Raw genomic sequence first — 22,797 nt, 5'->3', positions numbered from 1 at the left:
AGACTATGTAGTATTTCAACCTTAAAATTACAGCTTCTAAATGATTGTGATGTTCCACTGAGCTGTATGAGCTCTATGGCTGCTGAGGGCTCTCACGAGAAATGTGCAACTATTTACAGCACACATCTCACAGGTGTTTATCTCGCTACAAGAATCTAGATCAGTATTCCCAGTACTGACCTTACGGCAGAGAGAGCAAGGAGAGAGAGGTGCTGTACAAGAGTTAATACTGGACTGAATTTACACAGCTGGATGAGCTGAAACAGACACGAATTGGAGTAGTAAGTAAGAGTAGTATGTATTTGTATAGTGCTTTTACAGCTGATGTCACAAAGCAGCTTCAGAGAAAAGCCCCAGGTTAGCAAGCCAGGGGTGAGAGTGTCAAGGAAAATCTCATGAACCATGCCTCACAATGGGAGAAATATCCTCCTCTGATCAATCTATCTACAGATTATTGACAAAAACAAAGAACCCTATATATCACATAGGTCTTCTGTTATGCTCTTGTGAGTAACACTTTGCATTAATGTTTGCTAATTAATCTTTATTTATAGAATGAATAATGATTAATTTCCCATGATTTATATCAGTAGTTAACCCTTCATTAGCTGATACTAAGCATAGACACTTACTTAGTAATTGATTAATTTACGAGGCATTACTAATTAAGTGAACTGGTAATTAATCGGTAAATTTATATATTAATTACTCATTATCTGTGTACTAGCTGCTTCTTACACCATTGTTAATAAGTATGTTAATTCATGTAAAGAACTAACATAACTTTCTAGTACTTATGCATTAATGGTGCTAATTATTCTAATGAATCATTAATTATTAGTAAATATACTGCTAATTAGTTTATTATTATGTGTATTCGTTTATACTGAATCTTATACAGTAATCCTGCAAATTATCTGTTAATTCTTTGAAGTCTGCCCTTCCACCAGCAGGATAAATCAAAACACTTCAAGCTCAGCTTGGTTTTGTTCTAGAAACATAATAAACATAACTCTAGAAACCTTAGTTTCTAGTTTTCAAATATATGGAGAAAAGAAATTTATTATTACCTGGGGGTTATAGAAAGATAAGTAACAAGAGGCACGTCTCTCTTTGAGACTCAGACCATGACCCTTGATTGCCCACCCATTCATATTATAAATGCATACTAATCCGGCTGCTCTTTTTGGAGAATTATGATGTGTAAAAACGCTCATTTTAGTCACATAAACAAAAATATATAGCTGTGTATTTGCACTAATCGCAGAGTTCCAAGACAGCAGTCATGCATTTCAGCTGGCTGAGGAGGAATGGCTTCATGTTGTGATGAGTAAGTGAAATATATTTGACTTGTTTTTCTGCTGTAAGTTTGGCTCTGCTTCCATGCCATTCTAGTACAATACTATATTCCAGCGACACATTTCGTGAAGCTGATGGTAAATGTGCAGAGGCACAGAGCTCAGAGGGGGAAAAAGCGGCTTGTAGTAAAAGTTGGATGCTCTCTGCTGCTTTCAAGCAGTAATTTGAAGCTCGTATTTATGTTTTGTTGCTCCAAAGCAGTTTTTGTCTTTGCTAAATAACTAAAATACCACCATTTACAACTAAATGGTTCAGTTGGTCTCACTGATGTGGTGGGGTGGGAGCTAATGGGCCATTATCTTTCATAGTGGGGAGGGGGTTTCTAACCTGTACCTCATAAATATCTCATGAATAGTCAATGTGTGAGCCACAGGTATTGACAAAAACAGTGTCACATCAGATTCATAGCAATATAGAAGAAAAACTCAGATAGCTGGAAACACCAGTATGTAGCTAACACCCATGTGTACGAAGTTTAGAGTTCAAATGTGCTGATGTATAGTGAAAACTTCCTCTGAACTTCGTACTCGAGAAGTCTGTATGAAATCTGTATGTCATTCAACTGTTTTTTGAAAGACATACAAACTTCTCTCACATTATTTTAGCTGGGTGTGTGCTTAATATTAGAATGTGTAGCTTTTTGGGAACCAACTTTTTAAGGTCGGTGAAATTTCAAGGCATGTCATATTAGCTCAAACATGGCTGAAAGGCCTCAGACTCCAGGGGGTAAATTATACTTCTTACCTACACATTTTCAGTTGTAATTTTCATCATAGGTAAACTTCTACTATGAGAGACAAGAGGAAAATAAATCCAGGAAATCACATTGCAGGATTTTTAAAGAATTAATTTGTAAATTATGGTGGAAAATGAGTATTTGGTCACCCACAAACAAGCAAGATTTCTGGCTCTCATAGAACTGTAACTTCTTATTTAAGAATCTCTTCTGTCCTCCACTCGTTACCTGTATCAATGGCACTTGTTTGACCTTGTTATCTGTATAAAAGAGCCTCAAACAGTCAGATTCCAAACTCAACCATGGCCAAGACCAAAGAGCTGTCGAAGGACGCCACGAAGAAAATTGTAGACCTGCACCAGGCTGGGAAGTGTCAATCTACAATAGGAAAGCGGGTTGGTGTGAATAAATCAACTGTGGGAGCAATTGTAAGAAAATGGAAGACATACAAGACCATTGATAATCTCCCTTGATCTGTGGCCCCACAAAAGTTTGCTAAAGAGCATATGGATGATCCAGAAGAGGATTGGGAGAATATCATGCAGGTAGATGAAACTAAAATAGAACGTTTTGGTAAAAACTCAACTCGTTATGATATAATCTTAAAATTGATATTCTATAATTTAACTAGTTGTCCCCTTTTCGTGAGTTCTTCAGATTTTCAGAGCTTACACAAATCAATTTACAAACACACACGGTCATTTAAAATCACAAAGGATGGTTTATTAAATTCACACAAATCACTCTTTATCACATTATAATTCAAGCCCTTTTAGATTAATCCAGGTGAAACCCATCTATAAAGCTTGAATTCTAATGAAGAGATGGTGACCTCGGGTATGTATATGTATAACAATATTAAACTTAACTGTGATGTAAATTAATGGAACTTAATTGATGTTATTAAATAGACACAATTTAGACAGCGACTCAAATTAGACTTTGGCTTACATTTAGTTGAAACTCGCGCCTCAGTCGGCTAGCGATGATGGCTGTTCCTCTGATAGGTGGTTTATTTTTTAGTCTCTAAATGTCCCTTTTCCTGATTATTTAGGATGCAGAGAACAGGCAGAGCCTCTTCAGTTCAGTGTACCTGTTGGAATGTTCTTTGATCAGTGTTGATAGGCACTTCACATGTCTCAAAAATGCGTGAGTGTCTCAGAAGGCTCTAAACTTGTAAAAAGGCTCTCAAACTAAAAGAACTCTAGAAGAACTTAAAACAAAAGACCAAAACCAAGAAACATAAAAAAAAAAATCCAAAAGTAAACTTAACTAAACAAACCAAAAACAACTAAAAAGACCTCTTCCAAATAAAAGGCTGAGCGTTTTCTTCATATTTCACGCCCTGCTTTATTCCAGATTGGGACTCCTCTCTCTGAGCCCAGTGCAGTCTCTGTTTGGCTCTTGCACTTAAGGTCGTTTCATATCACATGACTCGTGCTCATGTGAGTCAGATATTACCATGTGCATATAATGCTTAATTCCTGTGGGATAAAAGTATATAATAGATTTGGCAAGGGTCAAATGAGAGATTTGCAATTCTACATGTTGTTATAACATAAAGACATATGTTAATATGAGAGTAAATAATCCGTTTCTCTGGGTACTTATCAGATTAAGAAAATGCATATAAAGATATAGATATAGGCATATTTAGATTAGACTAAACACTTTTTATTTCTGTAGGTTTATCAAAGTAAGTCACAAGAAATTACATTTTGTGGATAGACCAGACATTCAGGATATATGTCTATCTTGATTAAAACCTCTGCTTCCAGATGAAATTAATAAATAGTTACTTCTCCTGACACAACACAATGGTGAGTATGGTAGCTTGCAGACACTTTGGCCGCTTAGCTGATGGGATTATCTCAAGGTGTGAAAGGAGAGCTCTGTGTTGACTCTCTTGTCATGAATTTTAATTACAACAGCCGACTGCAAGGTCAGGGTGGCTGGATCAGCTCCACGATTTTTGATCTTTAGGGAAACCAGACAGACCCCATAACAAAGAGCTTTTGTCCTGAGTCCACTACAGAGACAAAAATAACACCAAGTTTTCTCACAGATGTTTTGATACATGAGTATAGGTAACCAAGGTTATTAGAGACACTACTAATGTTTTAAGGACCACCAAAGATGATAACTTCAGACTTGCCTTCTTTCAGCTGAAAGAAATTGTCAGCCATTAACTATAAAGGAGAGAACCAGAAGGATGGGAGCACCCTGAAACAATTGGCATCCCTCTGCTCCACCACACAAAAACCTGATCATGCACGAGCGGTGGGATGACAGCGTCTCAGTTTACCATTATTCCCTGTGTCCATGGATCCCTGGACCTACTGCCTTTATCTAAGAGGGTACATTAACTACCAGAAGCTAAACTGTTTTCAACCTAGATCTGAAGATTGTGACTGAGTCTGAGTCCTGAACATTATTTGGAAGATCGTTCCAAAGTTGGGGGCTTCGTTAAAAAAAAGGCTCTTTCCCCAGCAGAAATCTTCTGAATTCTGGGAACTATTAAAAAGCCAGCTCCCAGTGAGGATCATGGTTACTCGTAATAGGAAATAAGGTCTTGCAGGTACTAAGGGTGAAGCCCATGTTGGGATTTATACATCAATAAAACAATTATACATCAATAAATCAAAAAAAAAATTGCAATCGATATGGAATTTAACTGGCAGCTAATGAGGTAATAATAGGACAGGACTTGAGTGAGTTTTAGCTGGCTGCAGAATTTTTAACTAGTTGAAGTTTACTTAAATTCCTGCTAGTGCATCCTGATGGCAGTGCGTTACAGTTGTCTAGTCTTGAAGTAAATCATATCAAATCAAATTTATTTGTATAGCGCTTTTCACAACTGATGTTGTCACAAAGCAACTTCACAGAATTCCAGTAAGACAAAGATTTGACATGAAATGTAAAAAAAAAAAAATGTAAAACCCTCAAGTGAGCAAGCCAGGGGCGACAGTGGCAAGGAAAATCTCCCCCAGATGAGGAAGAAACCTTGGGAGGAACCAAGGCTCACAAGGGGTGACCCATCCTCCTCTGGTCAATCTACTGGTAATAATAGTTAGTAGTCCGTGAGAACGTCAGTGTAGGGGCAAGTAATAAAAGCATGTACCGTATTTTCCGCACTATAAGGCGCACCTAAAAAACTCAAATTATCTCAAAAGCCGACAGTGCGCCTTATAATCCGGTGCGCCTTATATATGGACCAATATTGAGCCACAACAGGTCTCACAACTACGGTAAGCAGCCGCCTAGTTCATTTTCTTCCGCGCGCGGTGCATGCTGGATATATACCGGTGTATATATATTTCATTTCCATTTGTTTTTTATGTAAAGACCCCAAAATGGCTCCTATTAAGAGACACGCATATGACGCAGAGTTTAAACTCAAGACGACAAGTCACGCAGAAGAACACGGGAATAGAGCAGCAGCAAGAGAATTTAACATTAACGAATCAATGGTGCGAAAGTGGAGGAAGCAACAAGATGACCTACGCCAAGTAAAGAAAACTAAACTTCTTTACTTCCGAGGGAATAAAGCGAGACACTACATGTTTTACCTTAAACTACGCTGGGTTGTAATCTATTAATAAAGTTGAACTGACCTATCTGACTGTTTTGTTGACATTCCCTTTAGCGCAGCTCCATCTAATTGATGCATAACGTAACCCCCAGCCTCTACTGTAGCGTCTGTTGTATGCGCCTTATAATCCGGTGCGCCTTATATATGGACAAAGTTTTAAAATAGGTCATTCAATGAAGGTGCGCCTTATAATCCGGTGCGCCTTATAGTGCGGAAAATACGGTAGTAATATTTCAGCATTATGCAGGGATAGGGCATTTTTCATCTTGGCAATGCTATAAAGCTTAAAAAAAGTTGTTCTAGTGATACTTCCTATGTGTTGATCGAATGATAAATCTTAATAAATTATAGACACCATAAATAAAGACATCAAGATTCTTTTTTTTTTTTTTTTTTTTTTTTTTTTTTTTTGCTGCTGAACCAGGTATAACTGAAAAGTGAGTGAAATTTAAAATTAAATCTGATATTTTACTTCCTGCCACTTATGGACCCAGAAGGAGAACTTCTGTTTTGTTACTGTTTAGGAGGAGGAAGTTCCAAAACATCCAGCCTTTCAGGTCCTTCACACAGTCCTCTATTTTCTTTAATCTGTGTTTGTCATCAGGTTAATAATGATTATGTGCAATTTTTCATCTCATGCTCCTTGGCTGGCTTCCCTAAACCATATGGTGTTACACAGCGCAGGGATTCCTGAACCCCAGAAATATCTTTGTAGCTACTCCACTACACACACTGGGAGGGACGGTTACAAGAATGGGATAGGAGGAGGAAATGCAACCAAAAATCCATACTGAGGTTGCGGTGGGTGCAGAGCCTACCCTGAATCACTGGCCCTGGGAGGCACCTGGAGGGGCATCAGTCCTTCACATGGCGACATACCTTCACTCACAGCTAGGGACACTTAGGGAACCTTGGGGCACCTGGATGAAACCCATGCAGATACATAGAAAACAAGAATATTGTGGTCTATTTTGTCAAAATCTGCACTGACGTCGAGTAGTACCATACACAACCTTGATCAGAGACAAGATGATGATCATTTGTTATTTTAACAAGAGCTCTGTCAGTGCTATGATGTGGGCTGAGTTCCGATTGGAAATTTTCATATCTATGGTGCTTATGTAGATGGTCCACAGCTTTTTCCTAAGGTCTTAGTTATTAATGGTAGGTTAGAAATAAACCTGTAATTAGACAATACGATAGCATCAATATTTGGTTTCTTGATCAGAGGTTTAATAACTGCTTGGGTACATGGCCCAAGCTAAAAGAGTTTACTCTATTTAAAAGTTGATTGATAATAAATGGTAGTAGTAGTTTGAGTAATTTTGAGGGAATTACACCGTGTGCCATTTGTACAATTTGCAGAGGAGTTAATCTTTTCTAGTCCTAGCTGTGGGATTGGGTAAAATGTTTCGAGCCTTTCTTCTACAGCTGTTTTTTTTTTCTTTAAATATCAGCCACAACAGATTACAGTGAAGTTTAATAATGTAGGTTGAATTTGTTGTCTAATATTTTTTGAAAGTCTATAAAAACGTCACTGGGTGAGAGTAACCGTAATTTTTGATTCAGTACCTTCCTGATAAATCCAGTCAGAGTGGAACACCTTCAGCTTTTTTGACTGCCATTTTCACTCTAGTTTCTGTACTTTGTTTTAAGGTACTGGTTTTATCATTGTACCATGGGGAGAGCTTTTTCTGTCTCATCTTTATTTTAAGTGGCACCACATTTTCTAAAGTAGATTGAATGGTACTGTCTAAATAATTGGTTAGTACATCTAGCTCAATTGGGTCTGATGGAGTGGAAACTGGGGTTAATAGCTCTGAAAGGTTTTTTATAAATTGTAGGGCAGAAGAGGGAGGACAATATACAGGTGCATCTCTATAAATTACAATACAGTCAAAAAAGTACATTTATTACAGTAATTCCATTCAAAAAGTGAAACACATATATTAAGTAGTTTCATTACAGAGTAATCTATTTTATATACACTGCTTTCAAGGCTGTGGTTATCCCTGTTGCTTGTGCACCTTTTTCTGCAAAACTTTTTCCTTCCAATCAACTTTCCATTAATATGCTTGGGTGCAGCAGGAGGTTGTCAGTGACTTCCTTCTGGACATCTGTAAAGTCAGCAGTCTTCCCCATGTTTGTGCAGCCTACTGAACCAGACTAAGGGGCCATTTTAATGGCTTAGGAATGTAATGGACTCAGGATGAAATCTCAGATTTACATCTCTTTCATCTTAAAGCAGACTACCTTAGTTAACCCCCTGGAGTCCGAGGCCTTTCAGCCATATCTGAGGTGATCTGACATGCCTTGATATTTAGCACAAACCCAGCAACAATAATGTTAGTGAAGTCTGTATGTAATTCATCTGTTTTTTGTTTAAATTAACTCTAAACATGGACTTCCCAAAAGCCTAGTTTCCAAAGTGAAAAAAAAAAACATGGTGAACATTTATGAAGTTTTCTTTAGAGCTCTGAACTCTGTAGACATGGGTGTTGACTACACACTGGTGTTTACAGCTTTCTGATATTTTAATTAGTTTTTCTTGTATTTTATCTGATGTAACACTGTATTTTTCTTATACCTGTGACTCACACATCGACAAAACCATACATATGAGCTACAGACAACTGCTTGAAAGCAGCAGAGGGTATCCAAAATTTACTACATGCAGTTTTTTCCCCTCTATCAACTGAGCTCTGTGCCTCTGCACGTTTACAAAACATCACCATCAGTTTCACAAATTCCTTGGCTAGAATATACTGCTGAACTAGCATAGCGTCTAATCTAACAGTGCCAAACATGTTGCAGAAAAAAAAGTCATATATACACTACTGGTCAAAAGTTTAATATTACTGTGAAATGTTCTTGTTTTCAATAAAAACACACGTGACATTAGGAGATTAGGAAATATACTGAATGTAATGGAAAAAATAACTCTGTACTTCAAATACTGCCTTTATCAAAAATGGCACCTTTTGCAGTAATTACTGACTGTCTTACCCTAGGCATTCTATGTCAATTTTTTTAGGTAGTCAGATGAGATTTCACCCCATTCTTCCTGGAGCATATTCCATAATATGGATTGACTTGATGCAATCTTCCTCCATACCTGAGAGTCAAGCTGCTCCCACAACAGCTCAATAGGGTTCAAATCCAGAGACTGTGCTGGCCACTCCATTACAGCCAGAATTCTGGCTGACTCCTTATATTTTAAATATTGCTGACACATTTTGGAGGTGTGTTTGGGGTCATTATTCTGTTGGTGGATGAAATTAGCCCCAATCAAATGTTGTCTATAGGGTATGGGAAGGCTATGTGTTAGCCTTCCTTTTTCAAAATCCCTTCAACTCTATATATATCTTCTATTTTACCACCTCCAAAACATCCATTATGGTCCTCCACACCATTACGTGACCTCCACCATGCTTGACAGCATTGGCGTTTAGCATTGGTCTTGAATCTTTTCATTGTTTCTGCACCTCATAAATGTATTTCTGTTTGACCCAAAGACCTGAAACTTGGATTCATTTGTACACAGCACCTTTTGATCTTCCAGTGTCTTTACTCTTGGGCCCATTGTAGTTTTCTCTTTTTATTGGCCAGTCTGCAGTATCGCTTTTTGTGGGCAATACTGCTATGAAGTCCTGAAGTCATCCTGAAGTCGCCTCTTCAGTGTTGATGTCCATCAGGGCCTCCCACTCCTTTTTCTGTTCTTCTTAGGGCCAGTTTGTTCTACAATCTGAAGGGTGTAGTTAAGAGCATGGTAAGATATTTTCAGTTACTTTGCAATATCTCACATTGACTAGCCTTCGTTTCTTAACACTACAATAGACTGACAGGTTTCTAAATAAAGTTGTTTCTTTCTGGCCATTTTGAACCTGTAAGCAAGCCAACAACTGCTTATGCTTCAAATACTAGGCTAACCTAGAATGCCATGCTCCCTTTAAATGTTCCCTTATTAGTATACTGTTTTTCAGCTGTGCAACAAAATAGGAAAAGTGCTTCCTAACAATCAGTTAGCCTAATGACATTCTTAAATTGAACTGGCAAACATACCGGGAGATTGAGGCAGAGGATTGAGAATTGCTGACAGGCCTATATGCAAAATAGGCCTCTATACAAAAATAGGTCTTAATGCAATTTTTTTTATTCATTAAAAATCATCTAATACATTTATATTAACTGTGTAATGGACAAAATCGTTTGTGAATTGTATGAAAATGCATTTTCCTGTGGAAAAGGGGAAAGTGTTCAAAAACTATTGAATGGTAATGTATTTCACTTACTCATCACAAAATGGAGCTGCTCCTAAGGCAGCTGAAATGCGTGACTGTCAAGTGCATTTGTAAATGTGACTTAAACATTTTCAGTTGAGTTGCATTAAGGTTTAGGCACAAGTTCTGATTTATACCGTCAGCGGGAGTGCCGAATCAAGAGGGTTAAGTCATCCATTTTGTTTCTCTAAAGATCAAGGATGATTGGGGAACTGACCCAGAGAGATATTCTAATCAATGAGTTGAAACAATCAGGAGATATAATTGTGGGAGCAAACCAAGTCCTATAGGTTTTTCACCATAATTGTATTTTTTTTTCCTCATGTTGAATATGGAATGGATATTACCACCAAACACTGAGACTTCATGTGACAATTAAATTCACACCAAATACGATTCATATATTCAAGTTCAAGATTAAAGCTTCAGGAGCAACTGCAAAGACATGTGACATCAAATAGTCCTTTGTTCCTGTGCCTGCTAAAAGCCCTTGGTTTGGCTCTAACGACAAGCACCACCCTGGACCAATCACCAGGAGCTCTACCGAAGCCTCAAGGTTCAATCAGAGCTTGGGCTCCTCCATTGGGAGGTTGCAAAAAAGACTATTGAAAAGCCTTTTGCGGATAATGAATCCTTAGTTCAACTTCAGTAAGAGTTTGGAGTTCTGTTTGATTTCAGGAGTAATCTTCAGTGAACGATGTCAACTCACTTCACAGAGAAAAATTTCAGAAAGAGCTGACTCAATTTTAAGAATTGAATTTTCTGCTAAATGTAAGACTACTTTTGAGTTAATTGTTATTTCGTTTTATTTTATTCATTCATTTTTTCTTTTGTTGCTCAACAAATGCTTCCACACTAAGACTGATCAACGGTTTATAAACTTGATTTGGCCAAGCAAAAGACATGTCTGAGAATTGTTATATCACCACAGACGTTGGCATTCACGCAAGAATGAGCGCTTCACCAAACCTCCAAATCTGCTGCCCAAAGTGCTGAAAAACCATCTAACCCTGATTGAGAACTGCCGATGTCCCTAAAGTCTTGAGTGACTCATCCTACTCCAACCAGGAGTCGCCGACCTTCAGAGCCCAGCCAACAAGCCCAGAGAGGCAGTCCTTCAGATTCCCCGAACATGGAGCTGACTGACGGCCCAGGAACTTCACCTTAGACCCAGAGCTTCATCTGGAACAAACAGCTGTGACAAATCTTGTTCTTTGAAGCATGCTTTTCAGGGTTGAATGCCAAGTCCAATTCTTTTGATAATTACACATCTCTTTTAGTTCCTAGTTATCATTTACCTCTTAGTAGTCTCAGTTAACACACTCTACATATATTAATTCCCATTCATCACACATTATTGGTTTGCCAATTGGGCCAGTATAATAAGCATTATAAATCAATCCCATGTTTATGAATGTTATTTGTGCTGTGTTTGTGTAGAATTTGCTCATTGAAGTTGAGTGTAAATCTGAGAAAAAGACCCCATTCTTAACTCAGGGTAATTGTAAATTTATTCTTAGATAAATTTTTATGTTACATACAATTAATTAATAAGCAATTAATGACTATTTATTGCTGACTCTGCTACATATTATTTTATTGCCGCCCAACTGTGGGGCTGGGTAATTGAACTTTTATGAGCATACTCTATACATAAACACTAAAAAGGTAAAACTATCTCAACTTGGGGTGTATTTAATCCCTATCCTTCACTTTCTAAATCTCTATCACTAATAAACATTCTGATTTTAAAACTTTCAGAAGCTTGAATGTGGTCAGTTTTGTTCTATGTTGTATTATTGCAAGTTTAAGTCCTGTTTCTGACTGGTATACCTTATTTTAATTTGCCTTGTGCCTGTGATTGCATGCATAGCTTAAAATATGCAAATTAAAACGGCCTTAGCTTAGCAATAGCCAAGGTGCACGAATTCCGGTAAGCTGCACGAATTCCCCATAATTGTACATTGTACAAAATTCAGTTGTAAAGCAAATATGTCAGAAAAATATTTTTGTTTGTTAAAATGAAGACTGAAGTACATGACAAATGACTTTAATTAACTTACAGACCTACAGTGTCTGTAATAAAGTGCTGTGCTCCCAGTGTGTGCTTCTGGGAAATAGCTCGTCTGCAGACACGCACTTTTAATCTACCAGTCTTCAATAAAATGCATAGTCACGCTCAAATATGTTGCACATGTGCAGCTTCACCATATATTTGTCATCAAGGCAAAATGTTTTCCTCTTGCAGGCTGGTTGGAAAGGGTCTGTCTAACTTAACTGTACAGGATAGGCAGCACTTCTCATGCAAAAAATTGTGACTGGGCAATTGGTATCAGGGGTCAAGAGTTTTAATCAGCTTTTTGGAGCCCTTTATCTCTAATATTGAGACGGGCACCATACCCTTTGCAATGTAGTAAACTACTGCCTTAGTAATACCACACCACTTCGTACTTTTGTTTTCATAAGGCACAGCGTTAGCAAATGACGGTTGCAATGCTATCTGAACTGGTTTAGTGGAACTGTACTGGGAGATGAATGCTTCAGAACCGTAGCAGCAGCACCTTGGAGTTTAACAACTTAATACAGAATTTTGTGCTGCTGTTGTAAGTAATGAAATAGGCTGGCAGTACTCCCGATACTACTTCCTTTCGGCATTCCCTGCAGATAGTTTGTTTCTGCTCCTCATCTGACCAGACCATTTCCATATAACTGAACCACTGTTCTTTTTATAGACTAAATCTTCATGCTTTGTGTTTCTCGCCTACATTGTGTGTGTGTGTGTGTGTGTGTGTGAGAGAAAGAGAGCTCTCTCTCTCTCTCTCTCTCTCTCTCTCTCTCTCTATATATATATATATATATATATATATATATATATATATATATATATATATATAAATGATTTCAATACCCTCCTTCGTGCATGACAATTTCATTCCTAATTTACACATTAGGTCCCTAGCTAAAAGATTCACAGGGCAATTTGATGATAGAAGGAAAGCACATTGTAGGGTTGTGTCACTTCCTGCATGGTAATACCAAAGCCTTTGTCTGAATGTCGGGTTTCAAACCACTTAGGAAGCGCTCTTTTAAGGGCTAATCAGCGGGTTTCTGAAGTCCAGAGTGAACTTCATGGATTTGTTCCAGTTCATGCAGATAATCAGCGACAGTCTGTCTGTCTTTCTGCTTGCACTGAGACAGTTTGCCCAGTTTCATCTTGCCTTTGTCAGTTCATTCACAGAAGGTTTCCACCCATTCACTGATTTGCTCCTCCAGGACTTTAGCATGTTGCTGCAAACGTTCAAATGGAGGAGGATCCCTCAGGTTTTCATCCCTGTGTTAGGTTGAGCTTTTGGTGGCTGGGGGGTAGCTGAGGTTAGAGGAGGGTTGATAATGACTTCATCTCCAGCATTCTCTTCTCCCTTTTCTGCTGTTTCATCTGCGTCATTTTTTGGCTTGTGATGAGGAGCCCAATCAGGAATTCTTTTAGCAAATTCAAAAACTGACTAAAGATTACTGTTTCCTGTTTCTTTTTTTTTTTTTTTGATGTGGGATGTCAGATGTGTGCTTACACACCTGTGCTTCCTTTGCTTTTTCTGCGTCTTTTTGTGCTGCCTGTCTCCACTTCCCATTAGCATACCAATTTGGTTTCCACAGGAAATTCTCTGGTTTATTTTTTATTTTGTTACTATTACAATGTTCTTCAGCTTTATCATACGTGTCTTTTTTAGCTTGTAATTGTTGTTTACAATGGAGTAGTTCATCTATATTTAAAAGTGACAGTATTTTACCCACTCATCTAATTGAACGCAAATATCTGGTTCCCTTTTTTTTTTTCTTGCCCTCTATTAATTCACCAAAAGGAGGTTCATTGCAATGCACTATTGGGGCTGACCTTAAATATAAAACAACTATGTCAGGAATCACCCCTGCAATATTATAACAGGCAAATGTATTTTGGACTGCAAAATGAGTTGGGAATGGAGAAAAAAACTTTAAATCATTGTTTGTCCAACACCTTCCTCCCAATATTAGTCACCATTTAGGAGCTTCTGCTTGTCCACACTCTGTCTAGTAGACAGCTGCGTCACTTAGTTATTAGGGGTTTCCTAAAGTCAAAATGCAATAAATGGTCTGAAACGCTCCAGATTCTTTGCCCTTAGAATTAGAGGGAGCCATCCATGATAACCCACCAAAATCCATTTTTGATTCCCAGGTCCGTTGGCCAAGAGAAGGCCTAGGATCTCCTTGACTCACACCTCGTTGCGATTGCTACAACCAACAAAGGATGGATAGAAATTGAGACACAAATTTCTGGGATCAATGGCCATGGTAAAAACTCATATACCTATAAGGAATATGACAAGTTATGACAAAAAAAGGAGAAATACTTGTTCCAGAATAGGAAATCTAGTACAGAAGGCAACTGTCCAAGAACAGCAAATCTAACTCAGAAGAGCTGGAGGAGATCCGACGAATGCTGGCTATACCCTGCAAGGAAAAAAAGTAAAACCCTAATGTTATTTCCATTGAATCAGTTCAACCGGAACTTGACGTTGCCACTTCTAAAAGTGGAATCTATTTATCTAGATACCAGAGAATGTCCATCTCCAAATGATCTGTCAGTTATTGAAAGCAAAACACAACAGTTCATGGGACATTTAATTGAAAAAGGGGTTGCGCGGAAGTTCTACCTGTCCACCATTGTGGAAAGAATGATAACGCATGAGGCTCTTCTGAACACTGTGTCAGACATTACCTCAACACTGTTCAATTGAGTCAGAGCCATTGCCCAAATCAATAATCATGAATTGCAGCTCCAAAACTGTTCCCTTAATATTCAGCCATACTCCCATATGGGTATTACAATCAAACTTAACTTGGCTATTGTACCTATGACCTTGGTGCATCCTGTTCATGTTTCCCCTCTTGAAACTATCCCATTCCTTATTGGCAAAGATAATCTTAAATTATTCAAACCACTGATCGACTTTAAACATTTAAAAAATTGGGCTTAATTGCATGAGCCTCTGCCCATATTTTCTTCAAACCACTATGAAACTCAATGTTGCCACCTTGAGGCTTGTCCCAAATCATTAGGAAGTTAACCCGATTACACTTTCATTGAGATGGAGGATGATGAACCCATGGTGGTCACTCAAGAGACTGCAGTCTCACCCTGGCCCCCTAGTGCCATACTTGAACAGAGAAACTCGTTCCTGTGCACTTTCACCACTCTTAATGCCATAGACACAGCTGGTCTTCACATCAACAATTGCATAAAAATCCAAGATCACCACGTCAAAATTGCTGTCCTGGCCCTTTGGGCTGACAAGTCTGCCGTAAGTAGAATGCCCTTCAATGCACTGATCATCACTAAGCTGAACATCCTGTTGGTGAATGGTCCTTGTTGCTTTTCCCTCAACCCAATTCCGAGAGTGACATCCCCCACAGATGGCATCTGTGCCTTAGCCATTCAGGGGAACAAAAGGATACTTGCACACAATTTCTTGGTCGTCCCAAACTTACCACATGATGCGTACATTGGTAGCAATTTACTGGTGAGATTGGATGTCCATGTGGACAGGTGGGCAGCCTTGGCCTAATGCTTAGAGGACCTCACTTAGTACCAGAAGGTCGCCAGCTCGATCCCCAGGACCGGCAAGAACATCCATGCCTGAAGTGCCCTAAAGCAAGGCACTGAACCCCCAAATGCTCCCCGGGCACCAGGGATGGCTGCACACTGCTCTGGGTGTGTGTTCACAGCCCCTAGTGCACTAGTGTGTGTTCACTTCCACAGATGGGTTAAATGCAAAAGACACATTTTGTTGTACGCTGTACAGTGACATGTAAATGCACATTTCATTTTCATTTGATTTCAACAACATACTTTTGTTTTTGACCTCAATAAACACTGCGTCCCCAGATGTCAGCAACTTTGAGTCAGGACAAACCATTCCAGAGGTGTGCCATGTAGCCAACTGAGGCCCCATAGTGGCACCAGTGAAAACAGCAATTGTACCCATCCTCTCGGTCATGCGTCCTGGCCAACACTTAAATCGTGCTCATGCTCTTCCAAACTTCACCTCAATTCTTTGAATTTGGGCTCTCCTTAATAGCCACAAGATTGACCTACCTGTTCGCGCAAAATGATTCCACACAGACTATAACGATCCCTCACCTCTTCCCTCTAGGTTAACTAGTCGGTCCTAGATTCCATGACTTTGAGTTACGAATACTTGTTATAGGACCAATGCCCAGTTCATTGATTCTCGATCACCCAGAACCAAGGGTGACGTATACTCGACCTTCACAAGCCATTGCTCTATTCCCAGCTCTTAATATTGGCAAGGATGCCATTCACAGAATAGACCTCCCTAGAAGAATCCCAAGAACCCTCTTTCTCTTCTGACCAAAATAAACTATCCGACTCTGAATTCCTGACTCGGGTTGAACAGGTAGTGAAAGAAGCTAATGCCCTCCAGAATGAGGAAGAATGCACCAAACTTCGCAATGTGCTTCATAAGTACCACAAGTTTTTCGCAAAGGCTTCAATGGACTGTGGTCTTTCCAACCAGGCCAAACAAGGCGCCTGCGAAGGCACACAGAAGTCTTAGCTATAACACATTCTCAACCATCAGCAATTGTGACACCTGATAACACTAAGGATTGCATAATTTCAGTCAATTCAGCATTCTCTGACTCAAGAATTAATATCGCTTCAATCTCATGACCCTTCCATTTATAAAATGACCTCACGTGTCATATGTGCAACACCACGTGAAGCCACTGGGGTCTCACCAATTGAGTTGATGACAGGGAGGCTTGATGACTCTACCTACGCACCTCTTACATCAGCCAAGTTAAGCTATATGTATATGGAGGACTTGTAGAAACATCTCCAAGCCAATTTTGCAAAAAAAAGTGAAAAGTGCGGAGGGGCATGATCACAATTTCTTGAATTTCCCCTGGGGATCAATAAAGTATCTATCTATCAATGCATCCCATGATGAACTTCAAGTAGGGGACAGCCTGTTTTGTCCAACCTCTTGGGAGGTCTCAGACAACAAATGGGAATCTACCCATTCTATCTACTCATGTTCCTGCCTCGATGGTCAGGTCCCTATGACATTACTGATAAACTGTTCTCTGCCATCTATCAGATCAAAATCAACAAAGGTTAGGGCAACACAGATCACAAATGGGTCCACCTTAACCAAATCAACCACACAAAACCCCCATGGGACTGGTCAGGGAGACACTAAAACCAAATAAAAAGGGTGTTGATTATTGACTAAAAACACATTTACTTTTGACCTCCCTCATTCTTTTTCCTGTTTCTCTTTTCCTCTCATTGTTACTATTTTCTAGGCAGCAAGCTTATTTTAGACTGAGGACACTCAGGGTGTAAGACCCTAATCCATCTGAACTATATCAGTACTATTATCTTTCATAAGTGTAACATCAGTCAAAAGTGTAAGGTTAAGCCTCCCTGAGGCAGTCGATGGTAACTCACATATAACTGTCCAAAACAAATTCTGAGCATTGCTAAAGCATCTGCTAAAATGGCTTGTTTGTTCATTCTCCTGAAAACCAGCTCCTTAAGGTAACTAGTAAGGTCTCAGAAGTATACCATGCATGGGTCGTGCAAGGGGGGGATGAGATGAGTCCCATAGGGGTGTTTACTAACTGATGGTTCCCAATAATTTCAGCTTGGGTACTGGTTACCAAACACCAGGGTGTGGTGGCGACAGGACACTTGGTATCGCTTATCATACTGTGGATACCTTTCACAATGTCATGAATTAAAGGTTTGCTAGGGACAAATAATTCATGTTTTTAGTTAGCATACACATAAGTGGATTAGGCATTATGTATAGATCAAGATTATCATCATGATATGCTACAAGAGGCATGCTTTTTTACTTGAACCTAAGTGGAGTCCTGCCAGGACCCAACATTAATAACATCTTATAAGTGATAGATATTTTCTCATGCCATTATGTGCCAGAAATGGTCTCCCGACACTTGGGCTGTTTTTTAGAACCATAGTGGGTTATGTCTGCCTTTGCCTGACTTACAGCTTCCAAATTCTACTTGGCTCTGTCTTGCCCAGTTGGTGAGATGGTTTCAGGCAAGTCCTATCTACAGGTTTTTGCAAAATTCAGCCAAATAAACACAGTGAAGGTGAAGTGATCAGCAATCTTGGCTGGTCCTTCAATATGCTTCCTGAGCCAGGCCCTGGTTCAATCAGTTAGAAGTGCAGCGATCCTTAATAGGCCTAGGATATTCTCATAACCTTTTTTGCATAATCTGTTTCTATTTTAAGCACACTTAAGCGCTACAAAACAGACTAGAAACCTGGTCTGAGGAAAAATGGTTACATTTGTTGGGCATAGGAGATCGGAGCAAAGTTGCATTCCAGTTTTAGGCACAAAGCAGAGGGCGAACATGATGGACCCACCATTCAGGTAGTGCATGAATAGGATACTCCCATGAAGGAATTGGAATACTCCTAGTCAATTAACCAAAACAATAATTAAAACATGCACCCACACAGCTAGTAGTAAAGGCATCAACCCTGAAGGTGTGTTTGAATTTGCCTACTGATCCCACTTCCTCCACTAAAGTACTACCTCTGGTTTCTCTAAATATCAAGGAAGATTGGGGAACCGTCCCAGCCACCCCAACCTTGTAGTTAGCACCATTGTAATTAAAATTCATTAAACAAAGGGAACGCATGGCCCTCTTCACAGCGAGAGATAATCTAATCAACAAGAGTTGAAATAATCAGGACATCTTATTATGTAACTTCTGAGAGCAAATCAAGTCCTAACATTAAAAAATATATATTTTCCCATGTTCAATATGGAATGGATATTACCACAAAACACTGAGAAATCACTGACAATTATATTTACACCAAATATGATTCATAAATTCAAGAAGAATAAGTTCATGATTAAATCTTCAGGAGCAACTGTGCCCTCACGTGGAACAAGAGCACCCTCAAGTGGGTGCCCTGGAATAAAACTGCATGGAACTTCAAAGAGTCATTTGTTCCTGCGCCTGCTAAAACCCCTTAGTCGGGCTCTAAGGACTAACACCAGCCTGGACCAATCACCAGCAGTTCTGCTGAGCCCTCAAGGTCCAATCAGTACATGGGCTCCTCCCCTGGAAGGTCACAAAACAGACAATTGAAAAGCCTTCTGCAGAGAATGAATTTTCAGTTTGGTTCAACTTCATTAAAAAAGTTCAGTTGGAGTTCAGATATTCGGTTCCAGCACAGAGTATTAACTATGAATCATTTTCACGATTCATCTTCAACGAAAAAAGGCAACGCACTCCTCTCAGATATGCTTGACCCCACAGAGAAAAATCTCAGAAAGAGCTGACTCCATTTTAAGTATTGAACCTTCTGCAGAAGGTAGTACTACTATTGAGTTAATTGTTAATTTTATTTTATTTTACTTCCTTAATTTGTTTCTTTTGTTGCTCAACATAAGCTTCCATGCCAGAACTGATCAACGGTTTGTACACTGGATTTGGCAAAGCAAGTAGACACGTCTGAGATTAGTCTAAAAATCTGAATCTGAATCTGAAGTTATAGGACCACAGATGTTGGAATTCATGTAGGAATGAGCGCTTCGCAGATCCACCCAATCTGCCGCCCAGAGTACCAAAAAAAACAGCTAGGTCAGATTGAGAACGGCTGATGTCCCCAAAGGCTCGGGTGACTCATCCTCCATCAACCATGTGTTGCCTCTCTTCAGAGCCCAGCCAACAAGCCCAGAGGGGCAGTCCTTCAGATTTCCTGTCCACGGAGCTGACTGATGATCCAGGACCATCACCTCAGACCCGGAGCTTAATCTGGAACTTGGGTCAGTCCCCCAATCTTTGTTGATCCTTAGAGAAACCAGATGGGTGATTTAACAAAAGGGAGTTTGCTTTAAAATGAAAGAGATGGTAATTTGAGGTTTTGTCTTAGTCCACTACATATATTTGCGGGTCTATATTTCCACAGGGGAACATGGAGCCACAACATCGAAAAAGACTGTGGAGGAAGTGGGAACAGTAGGCACATTCAAACACACTGTCAGGGTTGATGCCTTTACTACTAGGTGTGTGGGTGCATGTGTTAATTATTGTTTTAGTTAATTGACTAGGAGTATTTTAATTCTGGAACTTTGAGGTGAAGGTCCTGGGCTGTCAGTCAACTCCGTGTTAAGGGAATCTGAAGGGCTGCCTCGCCGTGCTTATTGGCTGTGAAAAAGCTCATTCTTTGGTGATCTCAAAAGCATGCATTCCAGGTTCCGGTTCTGTTGATAATTGCACACAATTCCAATTTGTTTAATAATTACACACCTCTTTTAGTTCCTGGTTATCATTTACCTCTTAGTAGTCTCAGTTAACACACTCCACATATATTAATTCCCATTCATCACACAATATTGAAGGTCATATAAGGGTTTTGGTTTGCAAATTGGCCCAGTCTAAGAAGCATTATATATCAATCCCATGTTATGAATGTAATTTTATGTTTAAATAAATCACTTTTCTGTAGTATACTAGTGTGCTGTGTTTGTGTGGAATTTGCTCATTGAAGTCAAGTGTAAATCTGAAAAACAAACCCCATTCTTAACCCAGGGTAATAGCAAATTTATTCTTAAATAAAGTTGTATGTTACCTACTCAGCGGATCAATCATAATAAATTTAATCAAATAAATAATTATTAATTAATAAGCAATAAATTACTATTTATTGCTGACTCCACTCCAGCAAACCTTTAAAAATGTTTTGTGTTGATTATTCAAATTTTCTGAGATGACTTTGGGTTTTCATTGGCTGTAAGCCATAATCATCAACATTAAAAGAAATAAATGCTTGAAATCAACCACTCTGTTTGTAATGAGCCTATATAACGAGTTTCACTTTTTTAATTTAATTACTGAAATAAATTAACTTTTTGATGACATTCTAATTTATTGAAATGCACTTGTATATTATGGCATAGCTCATATGAAATTACGTAATTGTCAGAGATTGCTGAGGTATTAAGCCTATCTGTGTTAAGACCTAGTGCCAATACTAAATCTAAAGTTTGACTACACTAATGTGTAAGCCCTGTTGCATTTTGTTTAATACCAACATTTTCTGAGGGTCACTGAGCAGTGAGCCAGGGTTTCGGCTGCTAACTTTAGCCGGACTGGCTCACTTTTTTGTGTTAGACATCGATTCTTGTAATAAGTGTTTTTCTGTTGGATTGTGTGGTTATAATGTTTAGAGTGATAAAGTTACATTTTATGGTTGTAATAACATGGTCCAGTTTATTATATGAACCAGAAAGCAAGAGAGAAAGGTGTGTGTGTTTGTCTGTGAGAGAGAGGGAGACAAGGGAGAAAGTGTCTTAACAGAAGCCCCAAGAGCTGTTCACAACCAGTTTGAATATTCCTCTGCTCTGAAGCTCTGTGTGTGTGAGAGAGAGATGTGTAGACAGGTGTTTGTCTGTGAGAGAGACAGATAGAGAGGGCATGTTAGCAGAAGCTCATTCCCACAAATGAATAAAATCACTATTATTGTTTAAAAACAATCATGTGATAATTAACATGCACAAATAACTAAAGTATCAGTGATCAACTAGAGGGTGGAAGTTCATGACTGAGCTTGGAATATGGTGTGTCACATATTACAAACATTATTGCAACATTAGCTTATATACTGCTTAATAGCTATGAGGTTTATATTTGAAGAACAATCAGACCAATACTACGCTTAAAATACCACCCATTTAAAAAGAATGGCAATATATTTTGACTGCTACTTTTCAAAAAAATGAATTAGATTTCCACCTTAAATTAACACTTCAAATAACCTTTAAAAACACTTAACAGAAACCGATATATAAAACAAACAGAACCTTAAAAAGTCTCCTATTATATTTTGCAGACAACCATTAAAAAAAATTCCACAAATGGAAAACCTAAAGTTCCTACCACCTTAAAAAATCTCTCATTTTATTTAGACTACCACATTCAATAAACTGCTGCTGAAATGTCATGTTCCACCTAAAACTAGTTTATTTAGGTTTCCATCATAAGTAATTCACTACTTCATTAAAATTGTCACTTTAAAATAAATACCACCTTAAAAGTCTCCCATTATATTTTGATGGCCACCTTAAATGTATCAGCCATTTTATTTAAGCTTCCACATTAAGTAAACGACCACAGCAAATAAACAGACACCTGAATAATTCCTACCACCTTAAAAAGGTGCATTATATTTAGACTACCTCGTTCAATAAACTGCTGCTGGAATTTCACATTCCACATTAAAAATCCGGCCACATTTATCCAGAGCTTCCTTAAATCAGTACATTATTCTGTTATTCCTATGCATTAAACTCTGTGAGTATGAGTCTGTGTGTATTGTCTGAGTGTGTGAGAGAGGCAGTTAAATGTCATTTCCCAAGAGGGGACCATGTCTTGTTTGAATGAGCGCTGGACGGGCACTGTACCCCACATCACAAAACTAATCACATTGTACAAGCAAGAACCCTTTGCAGATTTGTTTGTGCTATGGCAGTGTAAAAACACGCAAACATTTTAAAGAAAGGTGTGCGTACACAGTCAAAAAATACATTGAAGTCTATGGGGGCCTGGTATCCTCCCTAGTGCAGAACAAACATTTATAACTCAAAAACTCTATTGTGAAGTTATTTCATATTTATAGGTGTTAGAAAGTGGACATTTCCTACCATTTAGATTTAAATGAAGCTTCTAGATGAGAGTGTAAGAAATCATTTAGCTGAAAAAGGCATATTCACAAAAAC

General features: G+C 38.7%; 1 protein-coding gene across 4 annotated transcripts in view; it reads left to right on the top strand.

The window, feature by feature from the left end:
- The window catches only part of LOC136675549 (chromodomain Y-like protein), a 144,578-nt gene that overhangs the window by 82,781 nt on the left and 39,000 nt on the right, over positions 1 to 22,797 (top strand). Inside the window, exon 6 of one of the 4 annotated variants that reach the window (XM_066652143.1) lies at positions 10,899 to 11,603. The exons of 2 other annotated variants lie outside the window; for them this stretch is intronic. In XM_066652143.1, the coding sequence (XP_066508240.1) occupies positions 10,899 to 10,922 (24 nt within the window). In that variant the 3' untranslated portion in view covers positions 10,923 to 11,603. Of the gene's footprint in view, positions 1 to 8,721; positions 9,038 to 10,898; positions 11,604 to 22,797 lie in introns of those variants that run through there. One more of the 4 variants, XM_066652144.1, reaches the window with a different exon arrangement.

This window comes from Hoplias malabaricus, chromosome X1 (genome assembly GCF_029633855.1).
Source record: "Hoplias malabaricus isolate fHopMal1 chromosome X1, fHopMal1.hap1, whole genome shotgun sequence".
NCBI lineage: Eukaryota > Metazoa > Chordata > Actinopteri > Characiformes > Erythrinidae > Hoplias > Hoplias malabaricus.
Note: the sequence above shows the minus strand (reverse complement) of the source record. Positions and strands in the feature narration are given on the sequence as shown.